Here is a 19,647-nt window from a genome sequence, read left to right as displayed (position 1 = left end):
GGTGGTGGAGTGGTAGCCCTGTATGTGTGGAAGTGTTTTGAATGTCTAGAGACTATGTTTTATACTCAGGGGTGTTACCCAAGAGTATAGAGCTTTTATAGAGCTGATCTTCATCTTAAATTTTGGTGGTGTCCTGGATTAACATGCCCTCCAATTCTTTGCACCTTCTCAGCAAACTAGTTGAGAAAATGATCTTGAGTAAATACATTTTCACCCAGTGGTTTGTGTTTAGTTAGGATCAGTTGTGCAATTTGGCCACACAAACAGTTCATTTGTCAAAATTAAGGGCTGGCAGAAGCCATGTGGGCTCATGTTGGTGCTGAAGAGCAGGTTGGTTAAGCTGTGCACCACTGAGGCTGTTGGCAGTGAGGGCAGCTCGGTGCTTTGGAGCAGCCCCTGCACACTCTGGTGGCCTGAGAGCTCACAGGAGCTGCAGCACCACCCAGCACCTCTGGCTGGGGTTGTTCCACAGCCACATCTTGTCACTGCACTCCACTCAGACCACCCTGGAAATGCTCACTCTTTGCAGACGTTGGTGCAGCTTCTGCTGGTGGGCAGTGTGATGAAAGTCAGCTGTGCAAGACCATTTTCTGGGTGATGCAGGATTTCCTGTACCCTGCCCTGCAGCTCGTGCCCCAGCTGGCAGGACTGGCACTGCTGGGAAGTCACTCTTCCCCAAATAAGTCAGCATGTGAGATGGCTGGTGCTGCAGAGGCAGCTGTTAATGTGACTTGTAGCCAAGGGTTACAATTAAGGTTACTGAACACTTCCTGTAATTAGAGGCTGGGTTTCAGTGCAGGGACGTGTCTGCAGGGAAGCTCCTGCCTTGGTGCCCTGGTGCTGCTCCAGGGCACTCGTGTCACCACCATCCTCAGGGTGTGTGGGAGGTTCCCTGGCTTGTGCTCCCCCTCACTAGGGGAGAGGTGGCAGAAACTCAGGGAAATGGCACTCCAGGCAGTCACTCCAAATCCTGTTGTCTTGTTTTACTTTTCATTTCTGTGAATGTACAAAGGTTTTGAGCCACATTGGAGTGTAGGATAAAAACCCCAGGCTGGCAGGCTAACAAACCTCTGGGTCATAAAATGAGTCAGCAGAAGAGACCAAGTGACAGTGCCCTGGGATAGCTGTAATCCTCAACTGCAAATTGTAAAAACAGCACTGCCCACACAGGGAGCTGCTGTTCCCTGGCTCTACCTTGTAGGCTGCAGAGCAATTGGAGAGAACATGTGAAATGTCACTTCTAGGTGAATATCTTGTATTTTTGTCTGAACCTGTGGTTTCATGGGAAGAAGTATTTGCTGTTGGTGCTGGCATTTGTTATTGCTACTTGCCTTCTTACCCTGTCCTAGCTGCTGGTTCTTCCTGCTTCTGCCTCTGCTGGCCACCTCTGCTGCACCAGCACAGCTCTCTTTGCCTAGTGGCATGAGCTGACTGAAAGAACTAATTCAGCTGTAAAGTGACATAGAACTAATCAATAAAACTAAAAAAGAACTTTACAAGCCAGTTCTCCTGTGTGTCTCAGGGTCCAGCTGCACAAAACCTGGAATCCTGCAGTGCAAGAGCTGAGGTTCTGGGGTAAGGGCACCTGTGACTGGCACTGCTGCTGGGGCCATTGCCTTGTGTCAAGCCACACAGAGATCCATGCTGACTCCAGGGATGCAGAGAAGTGATTAGCAATGAGTGAAAACTGCTCATCAAGTGTAAAAAATCCTTTGGAGTTTCTGCCCCACTCAGCAAAGCTGAACAGAGCTGCACTGGTACCAAAGGTGAGCAGTCCAGAGTGATGGGAGGAGCAGGGAGCAGGAGGTTTGTCTGCAGGAACAGCTCCAGTGCAGCCAGCAGCACTTGGAGTCTGAGCCCTGGGCTTTCCTACACTCAGGCTGAGGTCATGTGTGATTAGAAGATAGAGTCACCATAGTCAAACCTGGTGTCTCTTGAAACTGCTGGAAAATATCTTTTGTGGCATGGGGGAGAGGCATGTCTTGTGGTCAAGGTCCTAGACTTTGCAGGTTTCTCTCATATTTCCCACATGACTTTGGAATACTTGGTTTATTTGTCTGTACCTCAGTTCCTCCAACCCTTCCTATCTTTTAGTTTTGTTTTGTTTTGGGAAAGTTGCAAAGTATTTGAAAACATGTCTATTTCCTTTATGGGAGTGAGACATGAACCCATTATGAAAGACACAGTGGCCAAACCCCAGAGCTGAGCTGCTGCTCTCAGTGTCACCTTTCAGTAGTAAACAGAATCTTACCCTGATCAGTCTTTAGAGGTGATCAATGTGTCAGGCTGTTTATACAGCACTGCCATAGTGTTTACACTCCAATCCCACTACAGATTTCATCTGATCACAAGCACTGGAGATTAATGATTCACAGCACTTGAAAAATGGCAGGCTGAAATTTCAGATGGGATGATTGCTGTTGTCCCTGGGGTTTAGTTGTCACAGCTCTTGTGGTTCTGTGTCAGGCTGCTAAAACCTGCTAGAATTAAAGTGGAACATACACAGACCAACTAAAACTTTGCCTGGAATGGTGCCAGTTATTCTGTTTTTCCTGAGTGTTTCTGTATGATAATTTGCTCTCTTGCCTTTCATTAGCAGCTAATAATCAATGAGGGCAGGCAGGTTGGACAAAGCACAGAGGTTCTACCTTTAAAAAAGAACTGTGGTACCCTCATCCCTCACATGTGGGCTATTCCTGGGCATACTGTCATCTATAACTGTGCATCAGGCCGTGCACAGGAGCTGGAGGAGAGCTCTGGGATTTACCAAAATACGACATTTATTTGGCATTAGGCAGCTGATTCTAAGAACATGCCTCTTCCTGCAATAAGTCAAAGTGTTTCTGACTTTGGGCTTGAATTTTAAAACTAATTTTTGCTGTTGAAAATCAAATTTGACTGTATTTATGTCCTCCCACCTTCTTCGTCCTCCTCAGTTTCCTTATCCCTTATTATTACTCAATTTCCTTATTATTCCTTATCCTTTCCTTGCTTCAAGAGGAGAATTGGGATGTATTCTCTGCAGTTGTGTTTTGGGGACCCTCAGATCCAAGAGCTGTCCTGAGTGTACCTGTAACTGCACAGGTGGAGTGGGCAGCTGAGAACAGAGTGAAAGAAAACCTCTGTGCAGGGCAGAGGTGGCATCCAGAGACAACCCAGCCACATCCCTTTGTTCCACAGTCAGTGGAGTGCAGGCTGAGAGGCAGCAGTGTTGGGCATTGAACTGCAGTTGAGAGAAACGTTTGGGGTTTTTCCCTATTACCATCTCTAGCAATTGTGCAAAACAATATGAGCTGGGCAAGGAGTTAACCTGGATTGTTCATACTTTTGCCCATAAAAGCCAAGCTTTTTCTCAGATAATGTGTAAGTGAATGTGGCATTTGAGTGTTGTTTGTTCTAATGATGGGGCAAAACAATCTCCCTTGCAATGCTGCACAATGGTGACTGCACAAGTGAATACCACTCACCGCAGCCAAATGAGGGAGGAAATAAACAGGAAAAACTGTGGATCACAGGCCCATGCTGATGCATGGTGAAATAATGCCATTCAAAACCTGGTTTATATTTACAGCTTTCATTGGCCAGGAAGCTTTGGAAATTAGTAATTAACATAAGAAATCCGTTCTATTCAGGAAATATTGGACTGAGCTTGTCTAGCTTTTAAATAGTCTGAAGCCTTATCTCTTGCAGGAATCCCCTAATCTTTCCAGGATGTTTTATACATACAGTAGCTACTTCCTCTTATGGAAATACTGTCATTTGGAAGTGAACAGTGCATGTTGAAAAAGCTTTTGTCTGTAGTCAAATTGGCACCGACTGAGAAAATCCAGATGATCTCCCAAAGGGGAGCCTGTGCAGCTGAGCTGTGCTTTGTTACAGCAGTATTTTGCTTTTTGTATTTAAACACACTTAGTATTCTGTCTGCCCCACGCACCTGCTAGTGTTGTGATCCTCCTGTTATGATATAAATGTGAGTGGCACAATGGAGGACAGTGTTGTGACCAAACTAGCATTGCTTAAGAGTCCAGCTGCAAAATGGATGAGTTTATCCCAGCTAAGTCTCTGTGAGTGTTGCCCTCATTTGTTTTAGAGTAAGGCAGTCCAAGGACACAAGTCCTCTCACCTCATCTCTCACCTTCAGATGATTTCTTTCCTCCTCTGGCTTAGCTGATGACATGATATTTGAATTTCCTTGAGGTTTCTCAGTTTCCTTCCACTCTTGGTGTCGTTTGGCCCGTTGTCAGATAATATCTACTCCATCTGTGTCATCATGGAGCTCTGGTGTTAAATGTAACCTCTCATCAGCCTGTTTAGAGTTAGCAGTGTGACAGAGGCAATAATGGGCTTTTTCACCTGTGCACACTGTGCTGCCTGACCCATGGCTTGCTGAGTGGAGGAAAGGTGTGTCAAGGCTTTCAGGGCCAATTTCCTCCTTAAACTTTTTTTTTCCTGGGTTCATAGCTTGTTTTTCCTTTAGTATATTTATACTGATTGTTAAAAGCTGCTTTATAGGCATAATTAAAAGTAAAAGGGATATATAGTTTCTTGGAGGAAGCCCACTTTTTTTTTCCCCGTTCTGTGATTTAGCCAAAGTGAGAATCACAATGGCTTCAACTTCAAAATTAGTCTCAGGAGCCCAATAATCTGATAGACAAGAATTTTCTAAACTAAAAGTGTCTAACTGAGACAGATGTGATGGATTTGAGAGAAGCACCATTGACCTGGTTCCGCTCTGTTAGGCTTTCCAATTAAACAGGATGTGGAGAGCAAGACCTTGCAGAGTAATACCTGGACCAGCAGGACTGAGGTTTTAAATGTTCCTTATACTTTAAAGGATGTGCTTTTAAAGATTTTGCTTGAGAGCTAATCCCAGAACACTAATGATGGAGTTTCCTACAGGGATGTTATCTCTTGCTAACCTTTTAATTAACAGGCTAAATAGACGATTTTGTGCTTTTGTGTTTAGAAGTTCTTTAATGAGGTTTGAATCCTCTCGCCAAGCTAAGCCAACAGTTCAGATTTTGACACCAAGGAAGATGCCAGACTGCAAAAAATGTACAGTGCACTTGCATTATAATGTGCAGAACTGGAGTGAAGCTTTAATTAGGAAGAAATGTAATGGAAAACAAAATAGCCACAGCTAACTGCAGCTGTTGAGAGGAAAAATTTTGTCAAGGATGTGGCCAACTCTTTCACCATCAAGTCTTGTTCAACTTTCTGAAAAGGTCTTAATGCCTTAAAACTACAGGAGCACCAGTCAAATATTAGTCTGATGTAAAACCAGTCAGCTGTAATCAAAGAATTGTAAAAGAGAATCAAATCAAAGATGTCAGGGCCTGCACATGGCCCTCTGGTATACTCCTGTTACTGCAACTTCTTTTGTCATCCAAATATTGTAGAGATTCTGTGAGTTCTGTGTGATTTCCAGATGTCAGGAAAAGTGGTAAATGTTAAAAATGAAAAAATAATCCTGCATCCTGCTTCAAGCAGGTGTGTTTGTTCCTGATATCACTACTTTGGACCAATAACAGCTCAGAACACCTTCTTTTCCACTATTCCAGAGTAATGGCTGTTTCTGTCTGCTCTCTTTGTAGATTGAACCTCCTAGTCCCTACACCAGCTTGGAGACTCAGGTTAGTACCACCCCCACCCCACTTCTTTCTGACAAGAGATTCTCTGAAGGAGAGGGCTGGGCTGGTGTTGCCCACCACCTTCATGGTGTTTGCTGCTGGGGGTGTCCCTGCAGAGGGTGCAGGTGTAGCAGTAGCTCCTGACATGACTGGCTGGGCAAGGGCAGAAGCAGCTTCCTGACAGGAAGCAGCAGGTGCAGAGGATGAGGAAGGACCTGGTGTGAAGCTGCAGAGCAGCAGAATTGACTTGGGTGTGCTGGAAGAGAGGACACAAGGCAGAGTGAGCATCCTTTCATGGTGTTCTCATTTCTGTTTGTGTATTCTGCTTCCCAGCCTTTTTCCAATTCCTGCTGCTGGTGTTGCTCTCAAACACTTGTGCTGCTGATTTTTTCTTCAGACATTACAATGAAAGGTAATGAATCTGTGGAGCTGCCTGGCACCAGAAGGTCAAAATGACAGAAGGGATTTTACAAAGTCACTGATGCTTTGATTTGTGTTTTCTAACAAGGCAGCATCATTGATTTCCATTCTTGCTGATCTTTGGGAGACAGCAAGGGCTATGGAACTTGCATACTGAAGATGAGTGTTTATTCAGAACACATTTCCAATGCCCCTGAGTGACTGCATAAATATTTCTACCTTTGTCTTCTGCTCGCCTTTCTCTGGAGAAAGCTTTTGACTGTTTTGTTATTTGTTTCAACAAGCCTACTATATCTATTTTATGGACCTCACTTCAGAGCCAAGTCCTCGTGAGTCAAAACTGACAAGGAAGGATCACACAGAATTTGTTAAACACAGTGGCATTAGAAAGTGGTATCAAAACACAGTGTATGTCATAAAGTACTGATCTGTGCATGCTGTTGAACTAGAAATGCACAGTAATAATGAAGACTTACATTATTGCTGACTTGAAATAGTGTAAGAACACAAGTTTGTGTTAGTGAAGGTGCTAGGGGAGAATGCGCATGTGAATGTGAGCAAGAGAACTTTTCATTTGGAGGAGAAGGAAGTGATAAGTTCATCAGCTCCAGCTGCTATGAATTATGGCTGAGGGGTGCCTTTAGCCCCAATAGACCTCTTCCTTACCCTGCCCTGCAGCCTGCATCCTCTCTGACCTGCATGGCATTCCCTCTTCAGGTCCCTTAGCTGCTTGCTAAGACTCCCAGCAAGAGTGCCAGTCCCAAAGTTTCTGTATTTCCAAGGGACCTTAATATTTTTGGGGTCAGGGAAGGCAGAGATGCATTATTTAGTGAATAATAAAGGTAGAAATTAAGTGTATCCTCCTACATATTGGTATTTCTGGCAGTGTTACTGAAAGCCACGTCTGCTTTTGAAGCCATTTTCTGTAGAAAGCTGATTTCTTCTGATGTTGAAATAGATGAGGAGAGTCAAAACTTCTTACAGGCAATGCACTTGTGTGCCAAAGTGTTGTAGACTGGGGGACATGCAGGAGCTGAGAGCAGAAGGTGTCTGGAGTGGGGAGGGATCAGACTGTCTCTCTGTGAGAGGCAGAAGTGCATCTGGAGGACCTTCTCAGCTGAAGGTCAGGGTGCAGCTTTGGTTTCTAGGGATGTATTTCTCTTTACCTCAAAAACAATTCAGATTAACAGTGGAAGTTGATGGTTTACATCCTGACTAAGAAATTAGCAGTCTTAGCTAAAAGTGTCTCTGATTTCTCTGCTCTGAAAAAGCACTTTGAGAAGAATAACATCAGCAGCTTTAACATTTTACAGGCTTGAACAGGATGTTAGCTCCTATGGTTAGTAAAGAATCTCCAAATTTGCAGAAGTTTCCTGCATGCTTTATTCTCCTCTTTTTCTCTGGGGGCAGATGGGAGCAGAGCATTGCACTGCATTCATTTGAATGGACTGGTGAGCAGCTTCTCTGCTGGGTGGTTTCCTGCACAGCCTTGGCATGAATCAGCTCATTTGAGAGTTTTTCTCCACTGCCTTCTGGTTTCCTGTCTCGCCTTGGTTTGGTTGGTATTTTGAATGTTGACATTCCCAAACCATGCTGTGTTCTGGAGGCCTTCTCATGAATTTTTCATATAATTTCCCCTCCTTTCCCTGGTCTTTCAATCAGCCATACAGCTGTTGAAAATTTACAGGTATGGCTGCAAGTGGCTTTCTGAAGAGAGAGTGGGTGCTCTTCAGTGTGCTCAGCTTCAGCAGATCTCTTTGAACTCCCATATAAAGACATATTTTGGTTTGTGTGCAAATGAAGAGAGGGAAGTATTGACTTGAGAGCTAAGCAAGTGTTCTCCCTGATATTTTTCCAAGAAAAAGATGCACAATTCCCTCATGTTCTCTCTTGTAGAGGCTTATCAAAGCAGTTTGTTCAAATTGGACCTGCCAAATCACACTACTTGTGCTAATCAAATAATATAGTGGGGATCAGTGTGATTCATTTATACCTACCTGTGCTGGGACAGTGTGTCACAACTTGATACAGTCAGGTAAGTTTCTATTTTTCCTGGTTTCATTTTCTTTCCCCCAAGTGTGATTATATAGCTCACAAATAACTATTCTTCAGCTTTTCTCATGTTAAATGGTGTGTAAAAAGCATGAATAATGTAATTTATAAATTTGGTGCAAGAGATTAACAACTACTTAATCACTTCTGTTCAAGGGAATGGCAAATTTATTTGCAGTATGTTGCAGATGATTCTCATCTAGGGTAAAACCCAGAAACTTGGCCTTAATTGGAAAAAAAAACCATTTGAAAACAAGCCTCCCATTTCCTATCTCTAAATCTCACTGTGGGCTAATGCCAAATCCAGAGAGCCCTGAGGTGTTTGATAAGGTCACATCAGGATTCTTTTGAAGGGCTCAGGCTTGTTTGCCTGCACTAACACACAAAGAGAAACTGAGCAAACTCTGGGATGAAGCAAACAAAAAGAGAATGGAAGCTGTTTTCAGCAGCTTAGATGTTTATACATTACATCTGAAGCAGTTGTGACTGTTTGTGACTCCTTTTCTCACAATTTCGGATGTTATCTCCATTAATGAGATTGTGGCTCTTTCCATTTTGCACTTCCCATCTTCCATTTCACAGAAATAGCAGGAGCCAAATGGGACAGCTTTAGCAGCAGTTAGCCCAGAGATACATTTTGGCCTGGTTTTCCATTCCCTTGGAGTTTGTGATTGTCTCTGGGTTACAAAGGTGGTGGTTGCTGTCCTTCCAAAGCTGGGGCTTTGTGCCTGTTACAAGCTGTGTGATGGTTTTGTGCCTCTTGGAACTACTTTGATTTTTTTTTGTTACCTCATGTGTTAGAAACCTGGGGATTTTTTTCAGTTTTAGTAAATATTAGTGCAAAAACCACATGAATCCAGGAAGCTTGGAGCCTGTAGAAAAAGAATGTCTTGCAGTTTTTGTGACAAGATAATTGTGATTGGTAACACCAGAAGCATCGAGTCTTTAGTAAAATCCTGTTGTGAAGATAAAGGAAACTTCCAGGGTAATTGCTTTTCAGAATGCAGGTAAATATTTTTCTTCCAAAGCTTTAGTTTGGGGAGTGAGGAGGGATCCATGGCAGTCCATGACCTGCCAAGGCAAGGAAAGAGCTGACCTAAGGGGACATGGCCAATGGGGAAAGTTCTGCAATTTCTGGTGGTGACAGTGCACACGGTAATTGAGGATTTTGCACTCAGCTGTCAAAATGAAGAGGAAACAGCATGTTTTCCTTCCTGCTGAGGAACATGAAAATACAAGTAGAATTCATGAGCTTCCCACTGAAATCTTGATAAAGCAGTCCCCATAGAAGCATGCACTGCAATCAAATTGCTGAGCTGCTGTTCTCTAATAATCAGATACACTGATTTTGGCAAAGATAAGCCCCAAAACACAGTGGCTAGAAATATCCCCATTGTTAAATCACACAGGAAAGAGTTTAGGTATTATAAGGAGAATACATCTTCAAATGTATCTGCTGAGTGGGTCCCTTTTGGGTACAGGTGGAAAATTGCCTGCAGCACTAACTGGGTATTATTTGCATTGAAGATGCTGAGGTACGATCTCATGCAGTATTTTGGGAGGTTTCAAATTCTCCTGCACACACTGTGTAACTTTTGTTACCTACAGTCCTTGTATGGGATTCAGCCATGGATGCAGAATGGAAACTCTTAATGGCTTTGAACTCGCACCTATGAACAAGCTGAGAAGTCTGGCATTGAAGGCCACTGGAGTTCTTTGCAACAGTCTCTTGCATGAAAAGGCTACACACTGAGTGTTGGAAACCTTCTTCCAATGCTGGGAAGCTTGAATTTTATATGAAACCTCTTTAAAAATCAAGTTAAAAAAAAAAAAGGCTTACATAAAGCTTTCTAATTTATGTAATAAAAAAAAGGACCTGTCAGCTCACAGTGACTTGGGTGCTTGTAATAATGGGATTCCTTTCTCTTGTTCTTTGCAGGCTGTTTGATATTTTCAGCATGTTTTCAGTCTGCTTGGTGCTTGTAAAAGCTGTCCCATGGACAGGGCTGAGAATGAAATTTCCTCTGTGAGAGCTGCAGCCTGGGCGAAGTTCCCAGAGCCAGCACATGCAGAAGGGAACTTCTGGGATGGACAGGAGGGTATTTTCTGTTCTTACCTGAACTCTGCAGCCACAGCTTGCTATGCATCCTTGCTCTCATTTAATTAAGCCTGAACTACAGCTTGTGTTCTCTGCATGTCAGCTCTGGGTTGGATTTCTTTTTGTTCCCAGAAGCATTCCTGAGCTGTCCAGTGGCTTGTCTGCCCCTTCTATATGCTTATTTGATAAAACATACTTGTCTTTTCTACAAATGAGCAAGTTTTAATTGTCCCTAAGTCCATTCAAGCGTGATGAAGCTTCAGGAACATGAGCTGTTCTTATGCAGTTGTCTTTAATTATGAATATTTTTAGCAATGCACGTACCAAAGTCTTATGCTTCCAAGGTATGATTTTAAAAAATTAGGGAAATTGTGATCTTTCCCAGCAGTACCCTTTTAATTTGTTCTGCATTCAAAATGCTTAGCAGCTATAGCTACGTTTGGTGGAGGAAAGGAAATGGAGTTTTGTCCTTGTCTGTTTTTATTGTATAGGGCAAATTGGCAAAAGGGAAGATATGTTAATTATAAAGTATTTAAATTATGTTAATTATAATCAATTGCTCTCAGAACCAAATGTGTCATTCTGATTCTGCTGTACTGTAAAGCTATTCTGTGCTGTTACACTCTGCACTTCAAATGACATCACAGAATAGGAAAAATCTTGATTTTTTTTCCGAGTAATGGTTTTGGAGATAAAACATAAAATATTCATATTTGATAGCATGAGGTCTGGCTAATTGCTTAAATAAAGCTCTAAGGCACATCTTTGCTCATAACAAATAGTTGTACTAACAAAAATATTTGGAGACTAATTAAAGGCTCGGGTATCTGTTTCATTTCTTTGAGTGAAATAAATGTAAGAGTTGTTCTGATAAATATATCTAGGAATAAAGAGGTACTTCATATCTCACTGGTTGCAAATACAATATGTATTTCTGGCAGTTGCAATGTTGAAGTGAGGGCTGTAAAGGATTTTAGTGCTGCCTCCTTTTTCCTGTGTGTCACTTGCTGTCAGAACATCAAAACAAGAACTCACCTATTATTTTCCAGTGCTGTGCTGGGTGGGTCCATTCATCCCCTGCCAGGCTGGCATTGCAGAGCATGCTGAGTCACAGGCACCCAGTGAGCAGTGAGGAGAATGTGAGTTGGCTTGCCAGGGTGAAGGTTGTGCAGCAGGCAGGACAGAAAGCTGTGTGCAGGTGACCTGGTTCATGTTACCCTCTGTTTTCTGCACAGCATTTCTTGAAAACTCTCTGGGATGCATTTTACTTTGGGGTTGGTTTGAAATGATACTGAAACGTGGGGTCTGTTTGTGTTCTATTTCATTTTCTGTAATAGCTACAGCTGAACACAACTGAAAAGGCTTTTGTGATGCTGCTTTTTTCCCCACACACACTCCTGCAATTTTCCTCAGGTTATGCTGGGAATAGACCTCAGTGGCATAAATAGCTTTTGCATAGCAAAGTGATTTGAAGTGTTAATTCTATTAGTGGGATGGAGAAGTACAGCACAGAAAATAAAAATGCACCAAGAATGTCTTAGAAACAATCAGATAATAATTGGATAAATATAGACGTGCACAGCTGTGTTTTACATGCAGATCTAGTTACAGTAATTTTGTAGTAGCAGGGCAGTTTTGAAGTAGCTGTGCCCATTTTTGTGTAACACACTGGGACTTGTGTCTGTTCCTGTATTGCCCCTCCCTGGAGTCCTGGGGCTCTTGCTCCCAGTGCACAGCAGTGGATGAGTTGTGTGGAAGATCCTTTTGCTCACCTGCCTGGGCTGCTGCACAGATCACAGGGGCATTTTTCACATTCACCTTCCTCCTCCTCTGCCTCATTTTACAGCCCTGTTGATGTGGCTGTGCAGTCCCAGAGTCTGGCTCACTGTCAGAGCTCCCCAGTATCACTCAGGGAGGAATTAACTGGGCTGTAGGCCCACTAAAAGTCCATCAGTAGCTGGTAAATCCCACGGAGATGCTGAGCTCTGTGTTACCTGCTTCTGTGTTCTGGCTTCTGATTGGAAAAATGGCTGCAACTGGATGGGCTGTAGTGCTGAAGCCAAAGCAAGATTTAAAAGAAAAAACACAAATGTTTGATTGTTTTGCCTTACAACAGTGTTTATTGGCACAGTTGATGAGGATGCTGAGGCAGTGGGCAATCTGTCAGTTGTAACTCCCAAAGCTGGTAGCTGGACATTTGTGATAGAATTTGTCTGAAAACATGTTTCCATGGGAAATGAAGGATGGAAGCTAATAATCTTGGGTTACTTGAAATACTCCCTGTATTTCCTCTTCAGGAAAAAAAAAAACAAAATTGTGACTTGCTGGTGTGGCCCCTTGTTAGTACTGTTGGGAAATGTGTGGTTCAATGTCCTTTCCATGACTGAAACTCTTGTGCTGGCCCAGGCCAAACAGGTGATTTTTGCAGTGGAAAGGGCATGTCCCACATGCACCAGCTGCTCCCCCTCCCCTCCAGCACCTTCTTGTGGCATCCCAGTGGTGATGACAGGGACAGCCCTGGCTGTGAGCCATCCCATCAGTCACACAGGCAGCCTTGCCCTCCTCTATCAGCTGTGTTTCCAGCCACAGCAAGCCATGCATTAGATAAGGCTCTGTGAGCTCTTGGAAGCTGTGTCCAGTAATTGACAGAGCATCTGAATTTGAGGCTTGCCTTTCACAGCTCCAGCCAGAGCCTGCATTGCTGCCTGAGCTCAGTGCATTGTGTGTGTGTAGAGAGCTGTCAGCCTCAGAACAGGATTAGCAAAATCTGTCATGCAGCAAAAATACCAAGGCTGGGAGAGTCATGCCTCTCACACCAGCACAGCCTGGGGCAGAGCAGAGTGTGCCTCTCTGGTGTTGGGCATTCAAAGCCAAAGCATTGCTTGTATCCTCAGAGCAAAACAAAACCAAACACACCACCCTGCCAGGGTTTCTTCTGTAGTTTTCTCTGGTGGGGAGCTCTTGTCTGAGAAGTGGGAGCCCCAGAGGAGCCCTCTCCTTAGGCTGGGATGGCACAGCCCCTCTGTGGCTGCATCCCAGAGTGGCCTGGCCACACTGCCCTGTGCCCCACAAGTGCCACTGAGACTTTGCAGAGTGCAAGCCATGCTGTCCCTTGCAGGACAGGTCAGTTCCCTGCCCCTTGTTGCAGGACTTCAAATGTGCTGCTCAACTGGAGGAAAAAATCAGCAGTTTTAAGACTGGGGGAGCCTTTGGTGGTGGCTTCTGTTGGGTAGCAAGGGCCAGGGGCTGCCATTGGTAGTGGGTTAGTCATTTGTAAGGCCAAACTTGAAGTGGAGCTTCCAAGAAAGGTTTTGCTACAAGAGGTTTGATGAGCTCTTTGCTCTACTTAGAGAGTCAGCTGTAAAACATTTGTAAACCTGAAGCAGTTTTCATCTTGCTGCTTATGCATAATACAATTTATTACACATGTTATTCTATGACTCCCCGGGAACCTGAAAGAATTATTATTATTTCTTTGTTCCTGTGTCTTTTAGCATTTAATTGTGCTTTTTCCTCTGTAGTAAATGTTACCTACATTTCTAATTGCTTTTGACTGTCTTCTAATGTTTGCGTTTACGTACAGCAAACAAAATATTTTTAATAAATGCTGATAATTAAATCATGATATTAGAAGAGCAAGCACTTACTGTCTATAAAATGACACTAAGTTAATTATTTACAATTTATCTAGATGCTAATTTGGTTGTGGTCTTCAACAGTGTTTGGTTTCTTAGTAAGCAGGAAACAGGCGATGTTTGATGGCTGCTTACAGAGCACCTCTGGCAGCTCAGCTTTGAACTTGTGTTGGCACTGTTATCACCGTACTTCTAGCTGAACATAGTGTCTTGCAAAGGTCAAAAAGTTACCTTGGCTAATAGCTGGTTTGTTGGTTTTTTTAAGGGCAAAAAAGCAAAAGTCAGTTTAAATAACACATGAGGCGCCAAGTCAGCCTTTTGGTAACCTTTTCTCAAGGTGTGCTGATTGTTCTTTTGCCTATGAAAACAAGAAATGTTGTGCAAATGGGGGTCATTACCTTTTTATTTTAGTCATCAAACTGACATATTCTTCACATTCATTTTTTTCTCTTGTTGAATAGCTTTGTGTTCTTTATAGCCCAGCCTTTCAAAACTCACACACATAAAACTGTTCATGTTTTTTTTATCTCTTCTTTAAATTCTGATTTAAAGAGGAGCCTAAGTTTAAACATGCACAGGTCCCTGCCCCAGATTTCTTGTGCCCCCCAGTGCAGGAGTCCCTTTCTGGCTCTCCTGGTCCTGTGGTGGTTGGGTAGCCTGGCACAGAAAGTGCTGATGATGTGCCAGTGCTGCTCCTGTCAGTGAATTGGTGTTTGTGTGGGAGATCTAGCACACAAAAACTTGGCCATTCATAAGGAAATGATTTAGTTCAGCATGTTTTATTTAAAAGGTCCCTGAGAGATGCGGGTTGTGCTGTGCAGGAGGAGCTGCCCCAGCTGCAGCTGGGAGGTCTGTGTGGCTGCAGTGGGTGCATGTTTGCTGGGCAGAGCTCCTCTGGCTTTCCTGCAGGAAGGCTGCAAATCCCAGCGTGGCTCCAGCTGGCCTGAGGCAAACTGATGGACTTGGGAAGCCCAAAAGCTTCAGAGAAGCTAAAACTCAAATGAAACTCCTCTTGGGGTTCATATTCAGCAGTAGTGACCATGAGGAGCTGTGCACAGATGTGTGTGAGTAGACTGCAGATTTGATGAAGTGACTGGCTTCCATCTCCATGACAAACAGGTTTCTGGCATGTATCTGTTTCTTGTGGTGCCAGAGGGTGGAAATCCAGGTTGTGTCCGTGGCCTGGAGGATGCTGCAGAAGTCACAGCAAAATGCCAAGCAGCTTCTGCAGAGTTGGTGGAGCTGGTGTTGTGCCTGTGAATCCAGGGGTGTGCAGATCTCTCTCATGTTAAAGACATTTTGAGATTGTGTCTCTGGGTATTACTATATTTTAAAATATATTTGATATAAATTTCCCACTGTTCTAGCTTGAATTAAACATTGGCAGTTTTGGTGAATTGTGGTTCCAGCACAGAAATAGCAAAATTTTCCTTGCAGGCCATGATGCACACACCAGTTTGGGAGCTGTTCATTTACTGTGCAGTGAAGGAAGTTAGTAAAGACCTGTTTTGATTTATTGTTACACAAAGTGCCAGTATCATGACTGATCCATAGGTCTGTGCCACTTCTGACCATTACCTGAAAATTCACCCTGGAGTCCATGCTGTTAAAAGATGAGAGCAGCATTTCAAATTGCATTTGCTCCAGAGTGGATTGGGAGGCTTTGGCATAGTGCCTAGTTTACACTGAGCTTGCCAGCAAAGGAAGTTAATCAAAAATTGTTGGTCCAAGGTGAATTCTTGCTCTGTTTTAGTTTAAATTACTTTCTACAGTAGATAGTCCTACATCTTGAGCTAATCTGTTCAACTCCAGGAATAGGTTGTGTATTTTCAAAAGCATAATTTCCTTGCAAATGCTCCTGAAACAGCTGTCTGAGCCTCTGTGCTCCATCCAACACCAATCCAAATATTGGCATAATTCAGAAAATGGCATTTGTCCATTTGTTGAGTGGGAGAGTGGGCATTGCAGTGAGTCAAAGACCAGTGGTGTCCCAGCTGGTAATTTTAGTTTTCATTGGGATCATCAAACCCTCTCCTGCCCCTCGTGCCCATCATCTCTGCTGGTCATGAAAATGCAGAATTAGGAAGCTGGGGAAGGTCACCCTGGGAAATTCAAGCTATAGAGGGTCAGCAGGGCTTGCCTGTCTTCCAAGGTGTGCTGCCAGCCACATGTGCTGTCTGGCAGAGATGCTCTGTTCCCAAAAGAGGGTTTTTCACTTCTCTGTTTGCCATTTCTCTAAGTATCCCTGTTTCTCTTCAGATTTCCCTCCCTTGTCACCTCCTGATGTAACTGCTGCGGCTCTGACAGCATATGCTTTTCCTCCTAGGTTTCATGTTCTTAATTAGAATTTAACTTTTAGTTTGATGTGTCCCATTTTCTGAATGTTTTTCAAACTGAGATTCCTTGTGCCTAATGTCTGTGTTCCCTCCGTGGCAGTTAATTCTGTTCCAGTAATGTTTGCAAATATGCTGCCTGCAGTAGAACACTTTCTTGATGTCCTTATTTCCATTATTGTCTGCCTTTGTGATATTGTGTGTATCTGAATAAGTATTTTGATGTCTGAAAAAATACAGTGGAGGTTAAATTCTGTCAGTACTATTTGCTTTTTCTATCCAGATTCAAAATTATAGGACTTAGGCTGAAATCAGACTTGTCTTTCTACTTATGAAACTGTTGTTTTTGCTAGATATTTTGAAATCTTGAATAACTGTATGTTTCTACAAGAGAAAGTAATTTGCAGAGCTGAGTAATAGCTCTTACTCAGTAAAACACAAGACTTGCAAGTCAGGCAGTTGCATCAATGGGAATGCTTACTTGCTTTGGATTGAAGGTGCTGTTTAAGTGTTTCCCCAAGTCTGGGCCCTGATGCAAAAATATTTGCTTATAATTTCAGTGAATTGCCTTTTGCTGTCTTAATAGGCTTTTTAATTATTTATTGGCAGTGATGCTGAAAGGAGGTGAATTTCCAGGATGTGTGCCCTTTGAGTCAACAAATGTGAACAACTGCATTTAAAATGCCTGCTTCAGCATTCAATAGGAGAGAAGGATCCATTAGGCTGGTCACAATCACAGGAGTGCAAGTGCTGTGCAGAGACAGAGTGAAATTCCTAAAAATGCTGAAGGGTGTTTACCAGACTGCTTGAAGGCATCCAGCTGTCCTTGCCTGTGAATGAGTCCATAGAGCTGAGCAGGAAAAGCTTTTCTTGGCAATTGTAGGGTTTAGAGATCTGAGGTGGTTTTTCACTTCAAAACAAAACCATGTCTTTTGATATTTTCATAAAAGGTGGGCAGAAGATGCTCCTCAAGCCCAGTGCTGTGTTGTGCATGCACACAGCAGAGAGGTCCTGGAGGTTCAGGGGTTTGCCCTGCTGCTGAGCTGGAGAGAATCATGACAGTCACCAGGTAATACAGATCCCACAAGTCTTTTCTTTACCAGTGTTTGGAGCACAGTGCAAATGCTGTTGAGAAGTAGCATGTGTGCTGCAAACTTCTTAAACATCCATGTAGTCCCCTGGAGAAATTCCTTGTTAAAAAAGGAGAGGTTGGAGCAGGAATTTTATTTTCTCAGTCTCCTAGTTGTCATATTTCTCTGCTAAACCTCAGCCTTGCAGTAGCAAAGACAGAATGTGTGCCCCAGCCTGAGCAGCACCAGAAATGCCCATTTCACTGGGGCCTGAGCTCAGGCTGGGCACTGGAGCCTGGTGAGTTCTACCTCTGGAAATGGAAGTGCCAGGTACTGTGACCAACAGCCAGAGGCAAAGTCTTACATTGCAGCTTTAATTAAAGCATCTCAGGGAATTTGCATCATCTAAACATTATAATGCTCAGCAGGAACTTTGAGTCAAAGCCAAAGGATAATAAGAATTAAACCACATTTCACCCATGTACATTACAAGGATTTATATTCTTTGCTGGCACTGAATAATGCATTACTGTGGTGTCATAGCTGGTGTTACATATGACCTTATAAAATGCTGTGATCCTTTCAAGCATTTATTATTAAGTAAAAAAAAAAAAAAGTATTTTTTTTCTAGCTATCCCACTTTCATGGTTTTTTCAAGTTTAAAATTGGTTTTGGAACATAGCCTAGAAAGAACAATTACACTAGCATCATTATTTTTAGGAAAATTTGCATAGCTTGCTTTTACACAGGTATATAAAGACATAATGGTACTAGATGGAGAAGGATAGCTGTAAAGTGCTTTGCTTTTCTTTGCCAAAATTTCATTTAAGCATGAGATATCATCTCAGGGATTGAGAACAAACTTGTAATTTCAGAGAAAAATATGAAAGCTACTTCTCCAGTATAAACTTATTTTATGTGTTACCAGAGACTAACAAAAGTAATAGGAAATAACAAATAGCTTAAAATAAAGAGTATCTTGTATGCCTGTAATAAAGCATGTGTGCATCTAAGCAAGAAAGTGCACAAAAGGGAATCTGCACAGTCCTTATCAGTCACTCTTTGATCAGGTGGAGGAGAAGCCTTCAAGACCACACTGCATGTTGCAGCCAGGCCTCTAAGCTTCTTTATTTGGCTTTTTGGTTGTTCTCTCCTGTTACTGGTGTCCAACAGCCACTTCTCCTTGCAGCTCTTTGTCAGGGTGATGTTGTCTTTTACTGCTTGCTGACATTGATTTCTAGGCAGTCCAGGCCGCTAAAATTATTTTGAAGTTTTTCTTAGGTAAATAAGGTTAATGAAATGGAGGGAAATGCAAAAATTACTCATTTTGGGGTAATGAAGAGAATAAAAGGTGGCAGTTCAGGCTGACTCTGGGTGAACTAGATGTAAAGCCTCAGTGGAATCTCTGAGGTCTCCAGAGATGAGGTTCTAAAAATCCTCTTTGAGCTTTGAAATGTCACCAAATGTGCAAACCCAGGGCACTGGGAATATTTCCCTGTCTGCTCTGGGGTGTCCTGGCCCCCAGGGGAGCACTGACTTTGACCCTCACTCATGGAGAAAGTTTTCCAGAATTCAAGATAGACTGGAATCCACAAAAGTAGGAAATAGATTGTAGAGAGTAGTGCAGGTGTGTCACTTGGTGAGAAATTGAGGGTTTGGGATTTTTAGGATGTTGTGGATGGAAGCAAGATGGAGGACACAGGGTGTTGTCCTGGGTTTCCCCTTCATGCTTCTTCCTCCTTCTTCATGGGTTTGGGTGGCATTTTGTAATTGGACAGAAAAGTCTGCATTGTGGGCTCTTTGGGATCAGTTATTGGGTTAAAAGGGAAAATAATCCAGGTGTCAGTTCTTAATTGGATAGTTGAGTCTTAAAAGACCTTGTAACAAGAGATTATTGGCCATTCTGTGCCTTCTAATGAAAAGCTGCTGAACTCACAGCAGTGAGACTGTTTTACTGATAAGAGATAATAAACACCTGAGTCTGAACATGAACTACTGTCTCAAGTGCCTCCAATCCAGACCCAGAGAAACCCACAACTGGTACCACCACAACCAGACTCATAGACTAAGCTGAGGCAGGGCTGTGGTTGTTCACATGTGTACCTGTCTGCACAGAGAGCTGACCCTGGGCACTGTCCGGCTGCCCTGGCAGTGTCCAGCTGCACCAGGCCACTTCCCTGGTGGCAGAGGGCAAGGGAGGCTCACAGGAGATGCTCCCCACTGGTATTTTCCTGACAAAAGCCAGCCCAATGTCTGTAACACCTCTAAGCCTAGGCTGGTTGTTTCTTGAGCAGCTGAGCATTTCCTCTGAAGTACCACTGTGCTAACTGGGCTTTTTCCACAAGGACCTTTAGCATAATTTTATTCTTAATTAACTCTGAGCCAGCCTTCCAAACTGTTCCCATGACA

The 19,647-nt window shown here is 43.2% G+C and overlaps 1 protein-coding gene across 3 annotated transcripts in view; it reads left to right on the top strand.

Annotated features, from left to right (window-relative positions):
* Positions 1 to 19,647, top strand: part of XYLT1 (xylosyltransferase 1) — a 177,157-nt gene that overhangs the window by 39,110 nt on the left and 118,400 nt on the right. For 2 of the 3 annotated variants that reach the window (XM_071444154.1, XM_071444153.1), the window contains exon 2: positions 5,595 to 5,633. The exons of the other annotated variant lie outside the window; for it this stretch is intronic. In XM_071444154.1, the coding sequence (XP_071300255.1) occupies positions 5,595 to 5,633 (39 nt within the window). The remainder of the gene's footprint in view (positions 1 to 5,594; positions 5,634 to 19,647) is intronic. 3 annotated transcript variants of the gene reach the window in all.

The sequence above is a fragment of the Agelaius tricolor genome, unplaced genomic scaffold (genome assembly GCF_023055355.1).
Source record: "Agelaius tricolor isolate 1412-34295 unplaced genomic scaffold, bAgeTri1.0.p SCAF_19, whole genome shotgun sequence".
In the NCBI taxonomy this organism is placed as follows: Eukaryota; Metazoa; Chordata; class Aves; order Passeriformes; family Icteridae; genus Agelaius; species Agelaius tricolor.
This window is presented reverse-complemented; position numbering and strand designations above follow the sequence as displayed.